The sequence below is a fragment of the Salvelinus fontinalis genome, chromosome 17, assembly GCF_029448725.1.
Source record: "Salvelinus fontinalis isolate EN_2023a chromosome 17, ASM2944872v1, whole genome shotgun sequence".
NCBI lineage: Eukaryota > Metazoa > Chordata > Actinopteri > Salmoniformes > Salmonidae > Salvelinus > Salvelinus fontinalis.
Window position 1 is genome coordinate 38,329,345 of NC_074681.1, and position 21,059 is coordinate 38,350,403.

The 21,059-nt window shown below is 44.0% G+C and overlaps 1 protein-coding gene across 3 annotated transcripts in view; it reads right to left on the bottom strand.

The window, feature by feature from the left end:
- The window catches only part of LOC129814304 (homer protein homolog 3-like), a 35,550-nt gene extending 18,349 nt beyond the window's left edge, over window positions 1-17,201 (bottom strand). Inside the window, exons 1-7 of one of the 3 annotated variants that reach the window (XM_055867347.1) lie at window positions 16,884-17,201; window positions 16,647-16,787; window positions 16,240-16,288; window positions 5,304-5,460; window positions 3,880-4,011; window positions 3,605-3,712; window positions 1,416-1,424 (exon numbers count right to left, since the gene is read on the bottom strand). In XM_055867347.1, coding sequence (XP_055723322.1) covers window positions 1,416-1,424; window positions 3,605-3,712; window positions 3,880-4,011; window positions 5,304-5,460; window positions 16,240-16,262 — 429 coding nt within the window. In that variant the 5' untranslated portion in view covers window positions 16,263-16,288; window positions 16,647-16,787; window positions 16,884-17,201. The other 2 variants (XM_055867349.1, XM_055867348.1) reach the window with 2 other exon arrangements.
- Window positions 17,202-21,059: the final 3,858 nt, after the last annotated feature.

Sequence of the window (21,059 nt, forward strand, 5' to 3'; positions counted from 1 at the left end):
GACAAAATCAAGACATCAATATTCTTATGCTTTTTGTATAAGGACTATTAAATTACAGCTCAATTTCATCAAATTCGGAATTTGAGCAAATCCTGCGATTAACTTGATTTAATGTTCTAATAATTTAACAGTCCTACTTATACTGAACAAAAATATAAATGCAACATGTAAAGTGTAAAGCTCATGATTCATGAGCTGAAATTAAAGATCCCAGAAAGTTCCATACAAACAAAAAGCTTAAATTCTCTCCAAAAAAATGTCATCCCTGTTTGTGAGTATTTCTCCTTTGCCAAGTTAATCCATCCATCTGACTGGTGTGGCATATCAAGAAACTAATTAAAACAGATGCACCTTGTGCTGGGGACAATAAAAGGCCTCTAAAATGTGACGTTTTGTCACACAACACAATGCCACAGATGTCTCAAGTTTTGAGGGAGCGTGCAATTGGCATGCTGTTGGTATGCTGACTGCATGAATGTCCACTAGAGCAGTTGCCAGAGAATTGAATGTTTCTTTCTCTAGCATAACAACATTGTTTTAGATAATTTGGCAGCACGTCAACTGCAGAACACGTGTAACTACGCCAGCCCAGGAACACCACATCCATCTTCTTCACCTGTGGGATTGTCTGAGACCAGCCACCCGGACAGCTGATGAAACAGGAGTATTTCTGTCTATAATAAAACCCTTTTGTGGGGAAAAATGTATTCTGATTGACTGGGCCTGGCTCCCCAGTGGGTGAGCCTTGCACCCAAGTGGGTGGGCCTGTGCCCAGTCATGTAAAATCCATAGATTAGGGCCTAATGAACTTATTTCAATTGACTGATTTTCTTTTATGAACTGTAACTCAGGAAAATCATTGCATGTTGCGTTTATATTTTTGTTCAGTATATATTCTGATAACATGGCAACCATGTTCTGTGTAGGTTTGGTGTGATGTTGATGGAATATTCTCCTAACCCTCAGAAAACTGGACACAAATGTTTTTGCAACATCCCATGAGATGTGTCTAGAACATTAATATTGTATATTATGAGAACATGATAGCCATGTTCTGTTTGACATCAAGGGAATGCTCTCCTAACTCTAAAACATGCTAAATAGATTCTCAGGAGGTTTTTACTAAGATTTTTTCAAACATCACAGGAACATTACGGGTAACATTACAAAAACGTTCTCTCTTCCTACAATTGTTAGCTGGGTTAAAAGGATATCAACTTCAGCAGCAAGAACAGTTTGAGGAGTGACTATTATCCTGTAATGTTCATCAAACTCTGAGCAACTCAACCTCGCGAAGATAAAGCCACAAGATTTTCTGTTTGATTTACTTTCTTGTCATAGCACAATGGTACCCAAACTGGCCCTGCTTAGAAGTGAATGGTGAAGGTTGGAAGTCAAACACACATGAGACCTACCTGTGAGAACTGGAGAAAAGTCGTCCGATAGCAAGAGAATAAAGAACACAGCAATATCAATTCAACATACATACATAAGGGGTTCCCATGAAGGTACTACAGGGGGTCCGCAGCCAGATCTCAAAAGATACAAAAATACAGTACCTTCAAAAAGTATTCATACCCTTTGACTTATTCAGCATTTTCTTGTGTTACACCCTGAATTCAAAATGGAATCATGTAGTACCCAAAAAAGTGTTAAACATATCAAAATATACTTTTAGATTCTTCAAAGTAGCCACCCTTTGCCTTGATGACATATTTGCACACTCTTAGCATTCTCTCAACTAGTTTCATGAGGTAGTTACCTGGAATGCATTTCAATGAACAGGTGTACCTTGTTAGAAGTTAATTTGTGGAATTTCTTTCCTTCTTAATGTGTTTGAGCCAATCAGTTGTGACAAGGTAGGGATGGTATACAGAAGATAGCCCTATTTGGTAAAAGACCAAGTCCATATTATGGCAAGAACAGCTCAAACTGCTGTGTATTTGTGAGATGCAGAGTATGTGAACGGATGACCTCCGCATGTGTGGTTTCCACCATGAAGCATGGAGGAGGTGTGATGGTGCTTTGCTGGTGACACTGTCTGTGATTTATTTAGAATTCAAGGCACACTTAACCAGCATGGCTACCACAGCATTCTGCAGCGATACGCCATCCCATCTGGCTTGCGCTTAGTGCGACTATCATTTGTTTTCAACAGGACAATGACCCAACACACGTACAGGCTGTGTAAGGGCTATTTGACCAAGAAGGAGAGTGATGGAGTGCTGCATCAGATGACCTGGCTTCCACAATCACCCGACCTCAACCCAATTGAGATGGTTTAGGATGAGTTGGACCACAGAGTGAAGAAAAAGCAGCCAACAAGGGCTCAGCATATGTGGGAACTCCTTCAAGAATGTTGGATAAGCATTCCTCATGAAACTGGTTGAGAGAATGCCAAGTGTGTAAAGCTGTCATCAAGGCAAAGGGTGGCTACTTTGATGAATATAAAATATATTTTGATTTGTTTTAAAATATATTTGGATCACATTTTTTGGTTACTACATGATTCCATGTGTGTTATTTCATGGTGTTCATGTCTTCACTATTATTCCACAATGTAGAAAATAGTAAAAATAAAGAAAAATCCTGGAATGATGTATATATATATATATATATATATATATATTTTTTTTTTAATGAATATTGCTAACAACAAATTGAATGAATTTTGGCCAATGGATCCATGGAATAAGTTTAGAGTGTGTAAATACAACACAATGTAATATTATTAATCACAGTACTCCACACCAATTATACATTTCTCAACTCAATATTTATTTTACTCCCCCCAAAATGTTAAATTTTTAGATAAATGCACTGTAATTTAAAGCTGGAATCCTATATGGTAAAACTGACACAGCCGTTTTTCGATATTACAACAACAAAGAATATAGCATGCTTCACGACGCTCCTCAGCTCTGCAACAAAAAACAATAACGGTGGTGAGGCAGCCGGTGGAGCAGAAGGTGGAGCTGTTTCCCCCTACTGCGGATTCCATCTTTAAGTTTTAAAAATTTTAAGTTCTCTCTGACACATGCAAACATTTGTAGAATTGCAGGATATTAGCTTTAAAGCTGCTAAATGTTCTCTCCGATGCCAAGAGGCGGGCCTTTAAAAGTCTCCTTCCCGTGACTTGGTTCGTCCGGCCATGCACTGCTGAAGTCATAGTAAAACTCCTTGTATGTCCTTTTATATCTGACTCAAGTTGTGTTCTGATTACGAAAAGGTCCCCTGATGAATTTGCTACCACAAAAGGGGTCCCAGGCCCTGCTGTATATTACACATTTTGTTAACATGTGACCACCATAACCAAAATGCAATTAAATCCTTTCAGAGGCTTCTGCGGTGAGCAGACATAACCAGCCAGGCAGAGCACAGGGCTGCATGGGATAATTTTACCATCGCCCTAGATTTCCTCTCACTTTCCTCAGAGACAAATGACCCAGCTCATCCTTCTTACGCCTTCCTTCCCATCCCTTCTCTTCTCTTTCGCAGCCTGCAGGAGATAGCAATACCTCGATGTGTACCGAAGGAGTTTAACAGACACTCAAAAGTTCCTCCTCATTGGCTTTTCTCTTGAAAGCATTCTGTCTGAGCTCACCTGTGGGGCAGCAATGCTGAGGGCTGTGTTGGCCAGCTCCATCTTATCCTGGGACTTTTCGCGTGCAAGACGGGCAGCCTCTTTCACCTCCTTAAACCGCTCAGAAAACTGAGGACGGACAAGAGCGAAATGCATTTAGTTTGACATTGCAGTAAGCGTTGGATAATGTACCTAAAATGATCATCGTACAAGATAAATGAGTTGTCCATAATTCAACAACTGCCTTATTTTGGGACGCCAGACCCTTATGTAGAGTGAAGTTAGAAGATCTTCACCTGATGCAGCTGCTGCTCTGTAGCGAAGCCCAAGCCGTAGACCGTGTTGGCCCTGCTGTCCGCCCATTGGCCAAACTTCTGCGAGGTCCTGGTGAACGTCATGCTGGGTGTAATGGTGCAGTTGATAATGGCCTGGGGATAGAGGGAGGAGGACATCATTGCTTACTGCAGTAGTAGTTCCTCACCTCACCTGATGAACATCAAACGCTATCATGCACAACCCATTGTTGTTCATGTGTGTGCCAAAGTGAGGACTTGTTCTCTCGGACTTTGAATAAAGAAAAGTGAAACATCTGGGATCATAACGGAAGCACCCGTTTGCCTTTTCATAATATCCAAATGGATCGTTTCAAATCCATTGTACAAACAGATGGTTATACACATCTTCTCTGTAAACAGTTATCTCCTTTGGAAATGTATTTTGGGCTTATTCTGATAACATGACATGCCCATCTTTTAGATTGGAATGTGGGTGCATGGCAATCAATGGCTTGCATTATTTTCAGGACGTAACAAACGGTATTTATTTGACAGGCCGACCTTTTCAACAGATTAACAAACATTGCGTCAGGCAGTGCGGAGAGGTGGCTACAGCCCCTCCATTTGGTTTCACGTCACATGAGAAAACACATTAAACCCATTTATAAACTTCTGCATCAGCTGCAGAATTACTATAATATGACTGACTTAAAACCCCAGAATCAGAGGGCAAGGGAAGCTTTTTAAAGAAACGATTACAAGAGTCAGGGGCAACATATTTCACATGACATGGTACAAAGGATTACCACGTTGCCAGACAACAGATGGGTGGAATTAGGTTGCTGACCACAGGGTCTGCTGGGAGTGGGGAATGTGGGTCAGACCAGAGGTGTTAAGAGGAGATCAGATAAATCACAGGGCAGCATTGGGGAATTTAAATTCAAAACTTGTGAGGAATCCTTGCCTTGATCTTGTGAGCGCTGTTTGGTGACATTGAGTTTCTGTTGACATTGCAGTTCTTACTGACTGAACAATGGCTAAATTGTTTTTAAATTAATAAAAGCCTACAACCACTGATTTTATGTTTAGCATCGTGAACAACCAAGGTCTTTGGAGATGGAAGGATAAATAAGAGTACAGGCAAAAGAGTGAACACAATCTTAAACAGGCCAATGCTGATCTTCTACACATACCAGACCCATCTTTATCTACTCTCTTTGTCAAACTGTAAATTGCTTTTTTGGCTAGAAGCAAACGATTGTGAACTGAAAGCACCTCTGGAGACCATATTTTCAACCATCCCACAATGTCCTAAGAACATCTCTCGAAAAGGATGTTTCCCTAAATCAGAGCTTTCGACAAGACCACACGTTCACATACTCGAACTGTGGTCTGCATTCATGTTCCAGAGTCACTGTACAGCACAGCACAGCTGCCTGGCTCACCTTGGTACCGCCAACGCTGATGATGCGGTACACATTCCTGTTGCCGTCGTAGAAGAAGGAGACGGTGACGGCATGCTTGCTGGCGGGGATCCAGTTCCTCTTGGTGTTCGGGTCGATCTGGAACACATGGGCCCTGGCGCTGAAGATCGGTTGCTCCCTGAGGCAAGAAGGGGACACGGAGCTAAGCATGTGAAGACAAATTGTGGCCAATAATTGTATTTTCCTTAACATGTCCCAGCAAATTAGAGTATGTGAAGACTAATGAAAAGACAGCTTGACCAAGGCTCACACATTTTTCAAAATATTTATTTTCTTCTCAGTTGAATTTTTTGGAATGAACACAGTTCACTAAACAAATTGACAACTCATGTTGACAACCCTCATATTCTAATCAAGACCTACTGTTCATTTTCTGATGAATAAGAAATGTCTGCTATTCCTTTGTGCTTTCGCAGAGGAAAAACAACCTCCTATTCCTCCCATAATGAAGCATAGCTCCCTAACTTGACTGGCTGCCATAATGCTACAGATGTTGGCGTCACCTTTGGCAGCTCTCTATGTCCTATCCTCAATTCCCAATGGTTGTGGTTGGCACAAGACCATTGACTAAAAAGCTCAGAACCTTTGCACAAGTCCCCTCCCAATCCCTGCTCCTGCCAGTGTGACCATGCTAGGTATCCTAGAAACGAGGTAAATATTTCAAAGCAACAATGCCACTGTTGTTCGAGTTTGGTTTGGCAACTGTGGCACGGAAAATGTAAACCAAACCAAATCTGAATGACAGCAGTGGAAAGATCGTACACAGAGGGGGAGTTAAAGTCCAGTTACTGTGCAATGCAATTAGACAAAGTGGAGAGGCTGCGCCTCATCTACACCCTCGGAAGACAACTAATCTCTGCAAGAGTAGCCTAAGTATCTTTTCTTTCAATAAGTTGTTGTTGTTGGTATAGTCTGGCTTGGGCAAATCTAGTTAACTGTTGTCCCTCTACCAAGTAGCCTACTAAATCATTGCTGTTTGAACTGCTGAATGCTCAGTACTTGTGGCTGTGAAGGGTTGAAACATTGACTTGAACTGGTTTCATAGCCAGCAGCATACCACCCTGCATACCACTACCGGCTTGCTTCTGAAGCTAAGCAGGGTTGGTCCTGGTCAGTCCCTGGATGAGAGACCAGATGCTGCTGGAAGTGGTGTTGGAGGGCCAGTAGGAGGCACTCTTTCCTCTGGTCTAAAAAATATCCCGATGCCCCAGGGCAGTGATTGGGAACACTGCCCTGTGTAGGGTGCTGTCTTTCGGATGGGACGTTAAACGGGTGTCCTGACTCTCTGAGGTCATTAAAGATCCCATGGCACTTATCGTAAGAGTAGGGGTGTTAATCCCGGTGTCCTGGCTAAATTTCCAATCTGGCCCTCAAACCATCATGGTCACCTAATAATCCCCAGTTTACAATTGGCTCATTCATCCCCCTCCTCTCCCCTGTAATTATTCCCCAGGTCGTTGCTGCAAATGAGAATGTGTTCTCAGTCAACTTACCTGGTAAAATAACGGAAAAATAAAATAAATTCTTTTTTTTTTTTTTTTTTTGAGAAGTAGCTTTGTGATAATTGGTGGGTGTGTCCTTTGGAGGGGGTATCTTCATCTCTGCTAGGTAATCATCAATCAGTGCTGAGCGGTGTGTCTCAGCCTGTTGTCCTTCAGTCCCCACACTTTTTAAACTTGATGGAGACAAAGATTACCTCAGAGAACACTGCTACTTCGTCATCTGACTATTTGTTCTCTCACAATCCAAGAGCATCTGGTCATGGCTGTGGTGGCAAAGGGATATTCATTTCTCCTAAGTGGAGATTTTTTATTTCCCCCCTCTCTCACCTGTCCATCTCCTCATTTGAATTCCATGCTGCCACTGTCACTTGTCCACTCAAGCTGTTGTTATCTATCACTGACAGGAGGGGTATACTACAAAGCAGAATCAATAAATTAGCCAGCGAACTTCCATAAAATATTTAAAACTAGATTTATTGAGAAAGATAAGCTTGAAATGGGCATGGTCCAATTGACTCAACACCAACAACACATACATTTAGACTTCTTAATGAACCAGAAAATCAATAGTTATTTTGGGTTGTTTATCAAAGTTATCTGGTTAACTCGTTGAAACTTCTTTGTACAGTCGTGGCCAAAACTTTTGAGAATGACACAAATATTAATTTTCACAAAGTCTGCTGCCTCAGTTTGTATGATGGCAATTTGCATATACTCCAGAATGTTATGAAGAGTGATCAGATGAATTGCAATTAATTGCAAAGTCCCTCTTTGCCATGCAAATTAACTGAATCCCCCAAAAACATTTCCACTGCATTTCAGCCCTGCCACAAAAGGACCAGCTGACATCATATCAGTGATTCTCTGGTAACACAGGTGTGAGTGTTGACGAGGACAAGGCTGGAGATCACTCTGTCATGCTGATTGAGTTTGAATAACAGACTGGAAGCTTAAAAAGGAGGGTGGTGCTTGGAATCATTGCTCTTCCTCTGTCAACCAAGGTTACCTGCAAGGAAACACGTGCCGTCATCATTGCTTTGCACAAAAAAGGGCTTCACAGGCAAGGATATTGCTGCCAGTAAGATTGCACCTAAATCAACCATTTATCAGATCATCAAGAACTTCAAGGAAAGCGATTGTTGTGAAGAAGGCTTCAGGGCGCCCAAGAAAGTCCAGCAAGCGCCAGGATCGTCTCCTAAAGTTGATTCAGCTGCGGGATTGAGGCCCCACCAGTACAGAGCTTGCTCAGGAATGGCAGCAGGCAGGTGTGAGTGCATCTGCATGCACAGTGAGGCAAAGACTTTTGGAGGATGGCCTGGTGTCAAGAAGGGCAGCAAAGAAGCCACTTCTCTCCAGGAAAAACATCAGGGACAGACTGATATTCTGCAAAAAGGTTCAGGGATTGGACTGCTGAGGACTGGGGTAAAGTCATTTTCTCTGATGAATCCCCTTTCCGATTATTTGGGGCATCCGGAAACAAGCTTGTCCAGAGAAGACAAGGTGAGCGCTACCATCAGTCCTGTGTCATGCCAACAGTAAAGCATCCTGAGACCGTTCATGTGTGGGGTTGCTTCTCAGCCAAGGGAGTGGGCTCACTCACAATTTTGCCTAAGAACACAGCCATGAATAAAGAATGGTACCAACACATCCTCCAAGAGCAACTTCTCCCAACCATCCAGAAACAGTTTGGTGACGAACAATGCCTTTTCCAGCATGATGGAGCACCTTGCCATAAGGCAAAAGTGATAACTAAGTGGCTCGGGAACAAAACATCAATATTTTGGGTCCATGGCCAGGAAACTCCCCAGACCTTAATCCCATTGAGAACTTGTGGTCAATCCTCAAGAGGCAGGTGGACAAACAAAACCCCACAAATTCTGACAAACTCCAAGCATTGATTATGCAAGAATGGGCTGCCATCAGTCAGGATGTGGCCCAGAAGTTAATTGACAGCATGCCAGGGCGTATTGCAGAGGTCTTGAAAAAGAAGGGTCAACCCTGCAAATATTGACTCTTTGCATCAACTTTTTGTAATTGTAAATAAAAGTCTTTGACACTTATGAAATGTTTGTAATTATACTTCAGTATTCCATAGTAACATCTGACAAAAATATCTAAAGACACTGAAGCAGCAAACATTGTGGAAATTAATATTTGTGTCATTCTCTAACCTTTTGGCCACGACTGTAGTTTACCCATCTGGTGCCCTTGGAGAGTTCCTCAATGTGTTTGACACCTTGATAAACTAATTTCCTGATGAATGCTCACCACTCATTGTACTGGGCGAGTTCAACCTCCGGACGCCTGACCTCAATTTCTTTCCACAACTTTACTCTTTAGACCTCACCCATTCCCAGTCCCCTACCACTCACAAGGCAGGCAATGCGCTTCACCTTATTTACTTGAGGCTGTTCGCCTAATAATCTCCTTGCAACCCCCCTCACCCCATCCTCCAACCCTATCTTCTTAGTCCACCCACTCAGCCTTCCCAGATGGGCATGCGCCATCACATTCTTCGCCCTCTCTCTCCCACCACTCTCTCCTCTTCTATCTTATCATCTCTCCCTTCTGCTAAATCATTTTTTTTCCTGTTTCCCGATTCTGTCTCTTCGACCGTACTCTACTCTCGTTCAGAATCATATGACTCTCACTATCCCCTTTCCTCCAGGCCGACTCGGCCCTCCCCTCTTGCTGTGTGGCAGAGTGACTCACTGCGAGCTCACAGAACAGGGCTGCGGGCAGCTAAGCGAAAATGGAGCAAAACTAATTTCCGGAGGACCTATCATCCGTCCACTCCCTCCACTTTACCTTCCCTTCCTCTGTATGCCCTGCTAAAGCTGCTTTCTATCACTATAAATTTCAAGTTTCTGCCTCCAATCCTTTTCCAACTTCTTCTCCATCCTTAATAGTCCACCAGCTTCCCCTCCCTCTCTGCGAACAACTTTGTCAACCACTTTGAAAGAAAGGTTGCCGACATCCACAGAACTACCCTATGCCTTGACCTCTTTCTACCCTCTCTCTCCAGAGGAAATCCTGTTACCAGTGATGTTCCGCCACTTAACAACCTCGACCCCATCCCCTCCTCCAGACCCTCTCTGGAGACCTCCCATTCTTCTCTTCCCTCCTCCATGACCATTGGCTCAAGACGGCCAGAGTCGCTTCCTTCCTCAAGAAACCAACACTCGACCCCTCTGACTACAGACCAGTATCCCTTCTTTCTATGCTTTCCAAAACACTTGAGTGTGCTGTCTATGAACAACTCTCTTGTTATCCCTCTCAGAATGACCTTCTTGACCCTAACCAGTCAAGTTTTAAGACGGCTCACTAAGCTGAGACCCCTCTCCTTTGTGTTATGGAGGCTCTCCTCTCTGCCAAAGCTGACTCTCTCTCCTCTATTCTCATCCTCCTAGATCTACCCGCTGCCATCAACACTGAACCATCACATCCTCTCCACCATCTCAAGGCTAGACGTCTCAGGCTCTGTATACTCCTGGATTGCATCCTACCTGGCAGGTCGCTCCTACCAGGTGACGTGGAGAGGATCTGTGTCTGCACCCCATGCTCTCATTATTGGTGTGCCCCGGGCTTGTTTCTAGGCCCTCTCCTCTTTTCTCTATACACCAAATCACTCGGCTTGCCATACCCACGGATTAGCTGAACTGACGCCACTGTGTTCATCCTTCCCAAGTTATCCCTTGTCACCCCGCTCCTCTGCACACTACACTGGCTTCCATTCTAAGCTTGCATCCACTTCAAGACACTGGTCCATAACTTCAGGCTATGCTCAAACCCTACACCCCAACCCGAGCACTCCATTCTGCCACCTCAGGTCTCTTGGCCCTCCTACTCCTACAGGGGTCAGCTCCCGCTTAGCCCAGTCAAAACTCTTCTCTGTCCTGGTACCCCAATGGTGGAAGAAGCTTCCCCCTATCCCTGCCCATCTTCAAAAAATGTCTGAAACCCTACCTCTTCAAACGAAGAGTATCTTAAATACTAACAAAAAAAACTGCACTTGTTTTTTCCTACTAGCGTTGAATTTATTGAGGAAAAATTTACTTATGACTGTGATATGTGATTGTCTCACCTTGTCACGTCTCCTCCCGCTCCGGCGCTCGACGTCGCCGGTTTACTAACCACCGGTTCTGGCAACCCATCATTACGCACACCTGCGTCCCATCATTGGGCACACCTGGACTTTATCAATACCCTGATTACTCCCTCTTTATTTAACCCTCAGTTGTCATCAGTCCTTAGGTGTTATTGGTTTTCTCTCACGTTCAGTACGCTTCCCATGTTTGTTCTTTGTATCTGTTCAGTATTAAACTCACCTTCTGCACCTGTACGTTACAGAATAACACCTCACAATATGGAAGCAGCAGAAGATTCAACGCTCTTCCAGATGGTTAATGAACAAGGTCATCTACTCCATCAACACCATGACCAGCTGGCAAAACTGGGTACGTTCTATACCAACTCGACACCACCAACGAGGTTCTCTATACCCCTATCAGAGGGCTTCATACCACGGGTTGTTACAGTGAGCCAGCCCCCCACCCTACCCATTCTTCCGCCCAGGTCAATGATGCCCGACTGTCCCTTCCAGAGAAATATGACGGTACTCCATCGAAATGCCATGGTTTCCTACTCCAGTGCTGCCTCTATTTCGCCTATCAGACGAGAGGTTGCTATGGTAATTTCCCTGCTGACCAGACGGGCGTTGAAGTGGGCTACGGCCGTCTAGGAGAGAGGAAGAGCTGGGTTCCTATGAGAGGCTCATGGCTCTGTTCAGGGCGGTCGTCGCCCATCCTCCAGAGGGCAGAAAGGGAGGTGAGCGACTTTTCCAGCACCGGCAGAGGGCCCAGACTTCTGCGGAGTATGTCCTCACCTTTCAGACTGTGGCAGCCTCCAGCCGATGGAATGACTGCGCAAGGATGTCCCGATGGAGTTGGCATGTCGGGATAACAACATATCCTTGACGCTCTCATCTCAATGGCCATCCGTCTGGATAACCTTCTTCGGGAGCGCTGGTGTACACATCGCCACTCCCCTCCCTCCTTTTGCTGTCCTGAGACAGAGCCTGAACCCATGGAGGTAGGGGCCACACACCTCTCCGCGTCAGAGCGGCGTCGCCGGAGACAGCTGGGGCTCTTTTCCTATTGCGGCCAGGAGGTGCACCAGCTTCAGCGGTGTCCGGTGCGCCCTAACCATGGCAGCCCCGTGACCTTCCGTCTGCCAGGTTAGGCGTGAGTATGCCAATAACATTGTTTTACGCCAAACCCTTTATGGTGCCTATTTCACTGGCTGGCTGTCCCTCAAGTGTTGTCTCTACAGCTCTAGTGGACTCGGTGCCGCTGGGAACTTCGACCAGGGCCTCGCCTCCTCCCTGAACTTCATACCTGCTCCTGCTACCTGCTCTCCAGAACGCATCTATGTCCCCACAGGGGTGAGAGATCGGCTGTTGACCTAGGCACATACATCCCTCACCACTGGACACCCAGGTATCACCCGCAACAACATCCATTCCCTCTCATGCGCCATATGTACCCAATCCAAATCTCCCCAGCACACTCCAGCTACTTCCCCTTCCAGTGCCTCAGCGGCCTTGGTCACATCTGTCCATAGACTTTGTTAGTGATCTTCCCCTTTTTGTGGACGGATTCTCCAAATTCTCCCGTTTTATCCTTCTCTCTGGTCTTCCTAACGCTCTCCAGGTCGCTGAGAGCCTTCATGGAGAAGCTGGTGGTCACGGTCAACCTCACATCTGGGGTACCGGCCTCAGTCTAATGGGCAGGTGGAGAGGACCAACCAGGAGCTGGGGAGGTTCCTTAGGAGTAACTGTCGGGACCTTCAGGGGGAGTGGGCCTGGTTCCTTCCCTGGGCGGAGTAGGCCTAGAACTCACTTCATCACTCCTCCACAGGGCTCTCCACCAGGAACCTCCCGCTGCTCCTGCCCGACCGGAAGTTGAGACCCCGGTTTGTGGGGCCTTTCAAAGTCCTCTGGAGGGTCAATGAGATAATATACCAATTACAGCTCCCCACTGACTACTGGATCTCACCATCTTTTCACGTTTCCTTGCTCAAGCCGGTAGTTCCTGGTCCCCTGGCTGATGCTGTTGCCTCCGCCATCCCTGAACATCGAGGGAAGCCTCGCCTATGCCTTCTGAACTCCCGATGTTGTGGGGGTCGGCTACAGTACCTGGTGGACTGGGAGGGGTACGGTCCAGAGGAGCAGTGTTGGGTTCTGATGGACGGCATTCTAGTTCCCAACATCATCCGAGATTTCCACCCACATGGTCCGGACCAGCCCGCTCCTTGCCCTTGGGGCCATCCCCCTGGCCGGCGTTGTCCTGCAGGAGGGGGCCGGGCGTCGGGGGAGGGTACTGTCACATCTACTCCCGCTCCGGTGCTCGACGTCGCCAGTTTACTAAACACCAGTCCTGGCAACCCATCATTACACACACCTGGCAACCATCATTAGGCACACCTCGACTTTATCAATACCCTGATTACTCCCCTTTTATTTAACCCTCAGTTGTCAGGTGTTATTGGTTTTCTCTCACGTTCAGTACGCTTCCCATGTTTGTTCTTTTGTATTTGTTCAGTATTAAACTCACCTTCTGCACCTGCTTTCTGACTCCCAGCGTATACGTTACACACCTAGTCATTTTAAGATGAATGCACTATGTCGCTCTGGATAAGAGCATCTGCTTAACGACTAATGTAAAATGTGAGCAGACGAGTATAGGCTATAAAAAATAACTTTAATTCAAAAAGTCATTGGATTATGTACGCAATAAGGTCAAAAGGATTATACCTTGACACGTAGCTACAGATTGATAGTTTGCCTTTTTCACCCTCATCATATTCAATTCAAAGCTGTACAAACTATGCAGGACATACACTCCACTACAGTTAGAGGGTTGAGGGTATAAAGGACCCACTAAATCTCATACTGACATGTACGACATGATATGGGTTTACGTGTCTTATTTAATGTGTATTGGATGAGTACTAGTGTGTATTATTACAACAACATATGGTAGTGACGATCCTGTCCATTTCGTTGGCTGATGATTGCTGTAAGTAAAAGAAATCTAGCACAAATATCAACTAGATCATTTATGGATGACTTAAGACATGTCAAATACCAGGTCACTGTGCACATTAAACTGTTTTCAAATGAACTCCAGTCTGACCTCTTCGGTGATGAAGGTAAGCAGACACAGGATCAGATTTAAGTTAATGGGTGTTGAATCTTTGCTCTAATTCTATGTGCCAGGATATCTAAATCTCATGAGTTTTGGTGTAAATTAGCGTAGGCCTACCATTCTAACCTCAAGAATCCCAAGTATACAAAAAAAAAAATCTTACAATGACAACTATTAGTTGCTAGCCAGCGTTATTACTTTCCACGTCAAGACTTTTCTTCACATTAACCCTACTGCTAATAACAACTACCACCATCAAAGCAGACACACAGACTCTCTCTCCCCCTCTCTAACACACCATGTTTGGCATGTGGACCATGTTTGGCAAGCTCCCTGATAAAAACCCTGAGCTGTAATTCTCTGTCTCATCACACAGTAATCCCACTCTTGTCAGCTGATCTCATGCTTAATAACCAGCTTCTCTAAGGCTGGCCGTCACTCCAGGCTCAGACAAACACTGATCAGAGGGTTGGCCAGGCAGGGGATGGGAGCAGAGCCGGGGAACAGTCAGACAGAAACGGTAGGCTACAAAGTTCGGGAATCTCACTTTGAGACATGGAAATTCAACGACTACCATGTTGGCACCGAAGCTTCCCGATTATTAGTATACATATGATGCAATTGATTGACATTCTGGGTTAGATTGTTAGTGTCATGGAGCGTTTGGTGCCGAAATTAGGGAAGTGTTTGTTAGCCCAACTTTGACCAGGCATGAGAAATGATCCTCTATGGGGACTGAGCTACACCCACCATCCATCTGATTGGTCTTTTGGTCAGTTGGGTTTTTCCTTCAAGCCTCTATTATCATAGGGGGCAACTTGACTGGCTCCCGGTTCCACAGGGATCACCCGAATGCGATGAGATCACCCTGCAGAGCCTGAGCCACCGGGACGCCAGGGAGCTGCCTCTTTAACTTCCACACACATTCCTCCAGTGCCAAGGAGGTGTGGCGCTACGAGAGACCTGAGAGCTTGCATCAGGCACAGCGCAACCCAGATGTTTCAGTGTTTTAGACGACTGTCTCTCTGTTGGACCTAAATGGATAACGGATCTCTTTCCAGGATCCACTATTCCTCCTTCATGTTAAACAGATGGACATGGCTTAGTGGGATGTGCGAACATATGCTGTGTGTACATATGCTGCACAGACACACACACACACAAACACACACACAGTATGTGCACAGTTGCGCGCACACACATACAGTCACAATTTCAGGGGGGTGCTCACATTTATATTTTAATTGTTATAGGGGGCCCTAATTTGAACCCTGCACACGGTTTGAAAATATTGATTGGTTTCATTAGATATGCTCCAGCTGTTAAATAGGTGAGCTGAATTCCACCAGGATAGAGATAGGGACAAGAATCCGATTTCAGATAATGAAAAACAAGATTCTGGTGATGGAAGTTCCACAACGATGCTTTTCTATATCTATTATGATTAACAACTACTTTAATTCATGTTCTCTTTTTGTAGAATGGTACCACTCACACTATCAGTTCTAACGGGTATTCTTGGCATAGTATTACAGTTGATTCTTCTACACGCTGTAAACAGAACAATTTACATGGATGCTTTTGTAGAGGAGATTCTGGGGCACACTGTGCTGGGCGAGTACTTCTCTCCCTGAATGAGTACAGTAATAATAGCCCAACAGTGGCCTTAGAGCAATTACATAAATGTACTGCTCAAATCAGGTAGTGCTGGTCTCTGCAGTACCACTAACACAATGAGATAAACAAATAAACAGCACAAACACTAACTGGTTTACTTTGTAAATCAAGTTTGAAACCACTTATTATCAATATAACATCAATAAACAATGAATCTAGTGCGATATTCTCAGGTGCAAATCAACATCACTCCAAAACGTGTAAATGTAATTCCAGAGCCATTTTACCTACTTTCTTTATGATCAAAGATCCGTGCACTATTGGACTACTACTCCATAAGGCACAAGAGAAGACTCTCTCTTGTCCTGTTGAAGCAAAGGTCCTGTCAGAGTCATAGGCATCCCAAGGTCATTACGACAATACTTTTACTGACAACTGTTGGGCTGGATCTCTTTGGACTTTGTGGTCATTATGCCACCACCGACACAGACAACAGGGGCTATTGAGTAGGTGTTCAGGAGAGGATATCACCACTGTATGAAACATAAATCCAAAATAACAGCCACTTACCTTTCTCGATGATGTGGATACATCTTATTAAGCAGGAGAGGTGTTCTTTCTATGGAAGAAGGAAATTAACACACACTGATTAATGTTACAAAATGTTTCGGGTGAAAACGTAATCTTGATGTGTGCACATCAAGATTATGTTTTCAACAACAACAAAATATTTGGACATTAACAGACAACTGGACTAGATAATAATGAACGGAAAAAAGTGAACCGTGTGGTCTATGTATCAATAGCCTTTCAATCTATAGATCAAGGTATGTGTACACCAATATTAAAACGAATTGTCCCGACTATTGAAATATGGTCCTGACTGCAGCATAACCTAAACTTTTCTCTCATAGCAAATTTAGCAGCGCCCAATGCAATAAGTCAGTGAGAGTTGAATAGTTACTCGAAACACTCACCTCATGTCGTTGTAAAATATTAATGAGATGTATTGATCCAGGTCTAATATGGGCTCCTTTATGTTTTAGAATAGTGGCGCTGAAATCCTTCCTCTCCTGTGTCCGGATACGGATGCTTCCCAATTTACTACCGGAATTTCACTGCAAAGGGCAAGACTTGACTGTAAATAGGCTACGGTGGACATTAGCTGTCAATACAATTATATGCGCCCTGTCCCTTCACTTGAAAAGGCTTACCACAACGTTGGACATCGATGCCATCTCTAAACTGGAGAAAAGTGTATCAGTTGCCACAGTCCGGGCGGTCCATCATGTGTATATTTCTCAGATTTTCTTCTCTTTGGCTGTACTTCAGTAACCTTGTTGTAGCGCAGTGCCCCGCAAAGCTCTGGTTCTAGGCTATACTCCTCTTGACGGCTCAATGTGAGTCGCAAGCATGCAGTGTTATGCACTGGTAGGCTACAAAGTATCGCTACTTTTATATTGGTTACATTTATTATCCCGTCAAGAACCTCGCGCGGTGCAGCGCTTCATGGTAACGATTTCCTACAGTTGTGTTTACAACCAGTCTATATACCACCACCTGCTGGTTACAGTTTGGTAGTGGGTCAAATTCCATTTCATTTTACAGTGACACAACTCGTACTGTAAACTACTTCATTATTGACCATTAGCAAATGCAAATGGCCTACTTAACACTAATTTCGGCCATACAGTATTTCATTTTCACATAGCTCACATTAAAACAAATTCCTTAACCCTTGTGTGGTGTTGGGGACTGTGGGACCCATTTTCAACGTTTACTAAAATAAAAATTATACAATAAATTATTTTTTCAACCTGAGACTCATTGGCCTTGGCTCATTTTCTGTAAAATAACAAATTTGTATTGAGTGCACACTGTGTACCCCCCTACCCTACACATTTCTATTACAAATGTGGTATTCGGGTCCACTGGACCCGAGGGTAATAACAGTGTGGGAAAGTGTGTGTGTGGGTGAAAACAAGTAAAAACGAAACAAAAAGGTTTGCTGTGTGCCTTCACTTTGTCTTCCTCCTCCCTGGGCCTGCTGTTTCAACATATCACCAAGAACCTGTCTGTCTCCCTGCCTGTCTCCCGCTTTTCTCGCACTCTTTACCCTTGGTAGTGTGTGAAACTACACAATGTCTTGCGGGATCCTGCACAATGTTATTACAATACTTTTTTAATATATTTTTTTTTACAACGTATCAAAATAATGTATTTTCCCACACTCTACCCCAGCCAGGTGCAAATTGGAGGAGGGACACAAATAAATATCTTTGCATGTGTGGCTCCTTACCACAATCAATCAATATGGCAAAAATAATCTCGGCTCAGAGGGCCTTAGAAATATTTTTTGCAGAGACAGAAGCTGGTGTGGAAGGAGCGTCCATCCTCTTTGGAAGATGAAAAATCTTCCAAATATGAGGATCGTGTCTCTGTCAATTCAGAGTCTGACAGTGAGTTGGAAGGAGAGGATGAGATTGACCCTCAGCTTGTCCACACCAGCCCGTCAGCAACCAGATCATCAGCAGCCTGAAGGAGGAGAAATATAGATGTAAAACAAAATTGAAATTGAATGGTCTTCTTGCTCAAGGAATGAGCCACCCCACATGGCTGCCAATGTGATAAGGATGCAACCAGGACCGACGCGGATGGAGGTTACTCATATGCAGGACATAATCTTCTTTTGAACTGTTCATCCCAGAAACAATCCAGAAAATCATTCTGGACTGCACTAATATGGAGCGAAGGCGTGTTATTGGGGAGAGATGGACCACACTCATTTACATGCATACTTTAGAGGTTCTTATCCTTGTTGGTGTTTTCAGATTCAATGCGGAATCCACAGAATCCATGTGGGATGCAGAAACTGGCAGAGAACTTTTCCATGCAACGTCTCCGGAAAACATTATTTCCAAGTTCATCCGCTTCGATAACCGAGACACCAGACCAGCTCATACAACACGCGCATTTGTCATCTGGATGATGTTGAACCCAGGTTGGGACAGAGGGACGCTCCAGAGGAGACGGCTTTCTCGAGGAGATGGGCAAGGCATTGGTAAGACCTAAAATCCAAGGACCCCAGCTTCTGCAGCCATCGTGAGGAGGATTCATGAGGAGGATGCTGGTGCCCCATCCGTCCGACCCACAGAACCAACAACTCCAATACCGGAAGTGTGTGATGTTTCATGTGTGTGTTTCTGACTCTCCTACCTTGGTCTGCTGTAACTACAGTTGAAGTCGGAAGTTTACATACATCTTAGCCAAATACATTTAACCTCAGTTTTTCACAATTCCTGGCATTTAATCGTAGTAAAAATTCCCTGTCTTAGGTCAGTTAGGATCACCACCCTATTTTAAATGTCAAAATGTCAGAATGAATAGTAGAATGATTTATTTCAGCTTTTGTTTCTTTCATCACATTCCCAGTGGGTCAGAAGTTTACATACACTCAATTAGTATTTGGTAGCATTTCCTTTAAATTGTTTAACTTGGGTCAAACGCTTTGAGTAGTCTTCCACAAGCTTCCCACAATAAGTTGGGTGAATTTTGGCCCATTCTTCCTGACAGAGCTGATGCAACTGAGTCAGGTTTGTAGGGCTCCTTGCTCACACACGCTTTTTCAGTTCTGCCCACAAATGTTCTATAGGATTGAGGTCAGGGCTTTGTGATGGCCACTCCAATTCCTTGACTTTGCTGTCCTTATAAGCCATTTTGCCACAACTTTGGAAGTATGTTTAGGGTCATTGTCCATTTGGAAGACCCATCTGCGACCAAGCTTTAACTTCCTGACTGTTGCTTTAATATATCCACATCATTTTCCTCCCTCATAATGACATCTATTTTGTAAAGTGCACCAGTCCCTCCTGCAGCAAAGCACCCCCACAACACGATGCTGCCACCCCCGTGCTTCACGGTTGGGATGGAGTTCTTCGGCTTGCAAGCATCCCCCTTTGTTCCTCCAAACATAACAGTGGTCATTATGGCCAAACAGTTCTATTTTTGTTTCATCAGACCAGAGGACATTTCTCCAAAAAGTACGATCTTTGTCCCCATGTCCAGTTACAAACCGTAGTCTGGCTTTTTTATGGTGGTTTTGGATCAGTGGCTTCTTCCTTGCTGAGGGGCCTTTCAGGTTATGTCGATATAGGACTCGTTTGACTGTGGATATAAATGTTTTTCTGGGATTGATTTGCACTTCTACGTTCATCTCTAGGAGACAGAACGCGTCTCCTTCCTGAGCAGTATGACGGCTGCGTGGCCCCATGCTGTTTATAAGTGCGTACTATTGTTTGTACAGATGAACGTGGTACCTTCAGCCATTTGGAAATTGCTCCCAAGGATGAACCAGACTTGTGGAGGTCTACAATTTTTTATCTGAGGTCTTGGCTGATTTCTTTTGATTTTCCCATGATGTCAAGCAGAGGCACTGAGTTTGAAGGTAAGCCTTGAAATACATCCACAGGTACACCTCCAATTGACTCAAATTATATAAATTAGCCTATCAGAAGCTTCTAAATCCATGACATCATTTTCTGTAATTTTCCAAGCTGTTTAAAGGCATTGTCAACTTAGTGTATGTAAACGTCTGACCCACTGGAATTGTGATACAGTGAATTAATTAAGTGAAATAATCTATCTGTAAACAATTGTTGGAAAAATTACTTGTGTCGTGCACAAAGTAGACTCGCCAAAACTATAGTTTGTTAACAAGAAAATTGTGGAGTGGTTGAAAAACGAGTTTTAAGGACTCCAACCTAAGTGTATGTAAACTTCCGACTTCAACTGCATATACAACACACAGTAAAACTCTGTCCCTCATGTGGTGTTGATGGGCCTTCATTTGTGGTGTAGACCGGCCTGTGTTCAATGGGGCTCATTTATCATTTCCATAAAATACGAACATTTGTCCTTCCAATTTGTTCAGTTCAAAGCAATAAACATTAGTGATGAAAACCTTGTTTCATTTATATTTGTTCAAGATAAACATGATTTATTCCACCTGTCATGATTATCATAGATTTGTTTGCAAATTCTTTTGCGCTTTTATTGATAAATGTGATCTAGCAGAGGTAAATATGAACCATGTATGCTGTCTATATTGCTTGTAATATATATCAGGCAACATCTAAGTATTAAGTATTTTTATGTAAATTGTTATGGTCCATCAGACCCGCGAAGGTGAATAACAAAAACATATACTACACCACACAAGGAATTACAATGATAGACTAACGAGAACACAATTCTGAACTCCACATGTAGGCCTAAGCTTGAGATTTGGGTTCCACAATTACCTATGGGGCCTAGATGTCAAGTCTATAAAGCTCAGTGCTAGTAGCAGTTGAGTTAATCATAATTCCAGTGATTCGTTAAATCACTTAAAA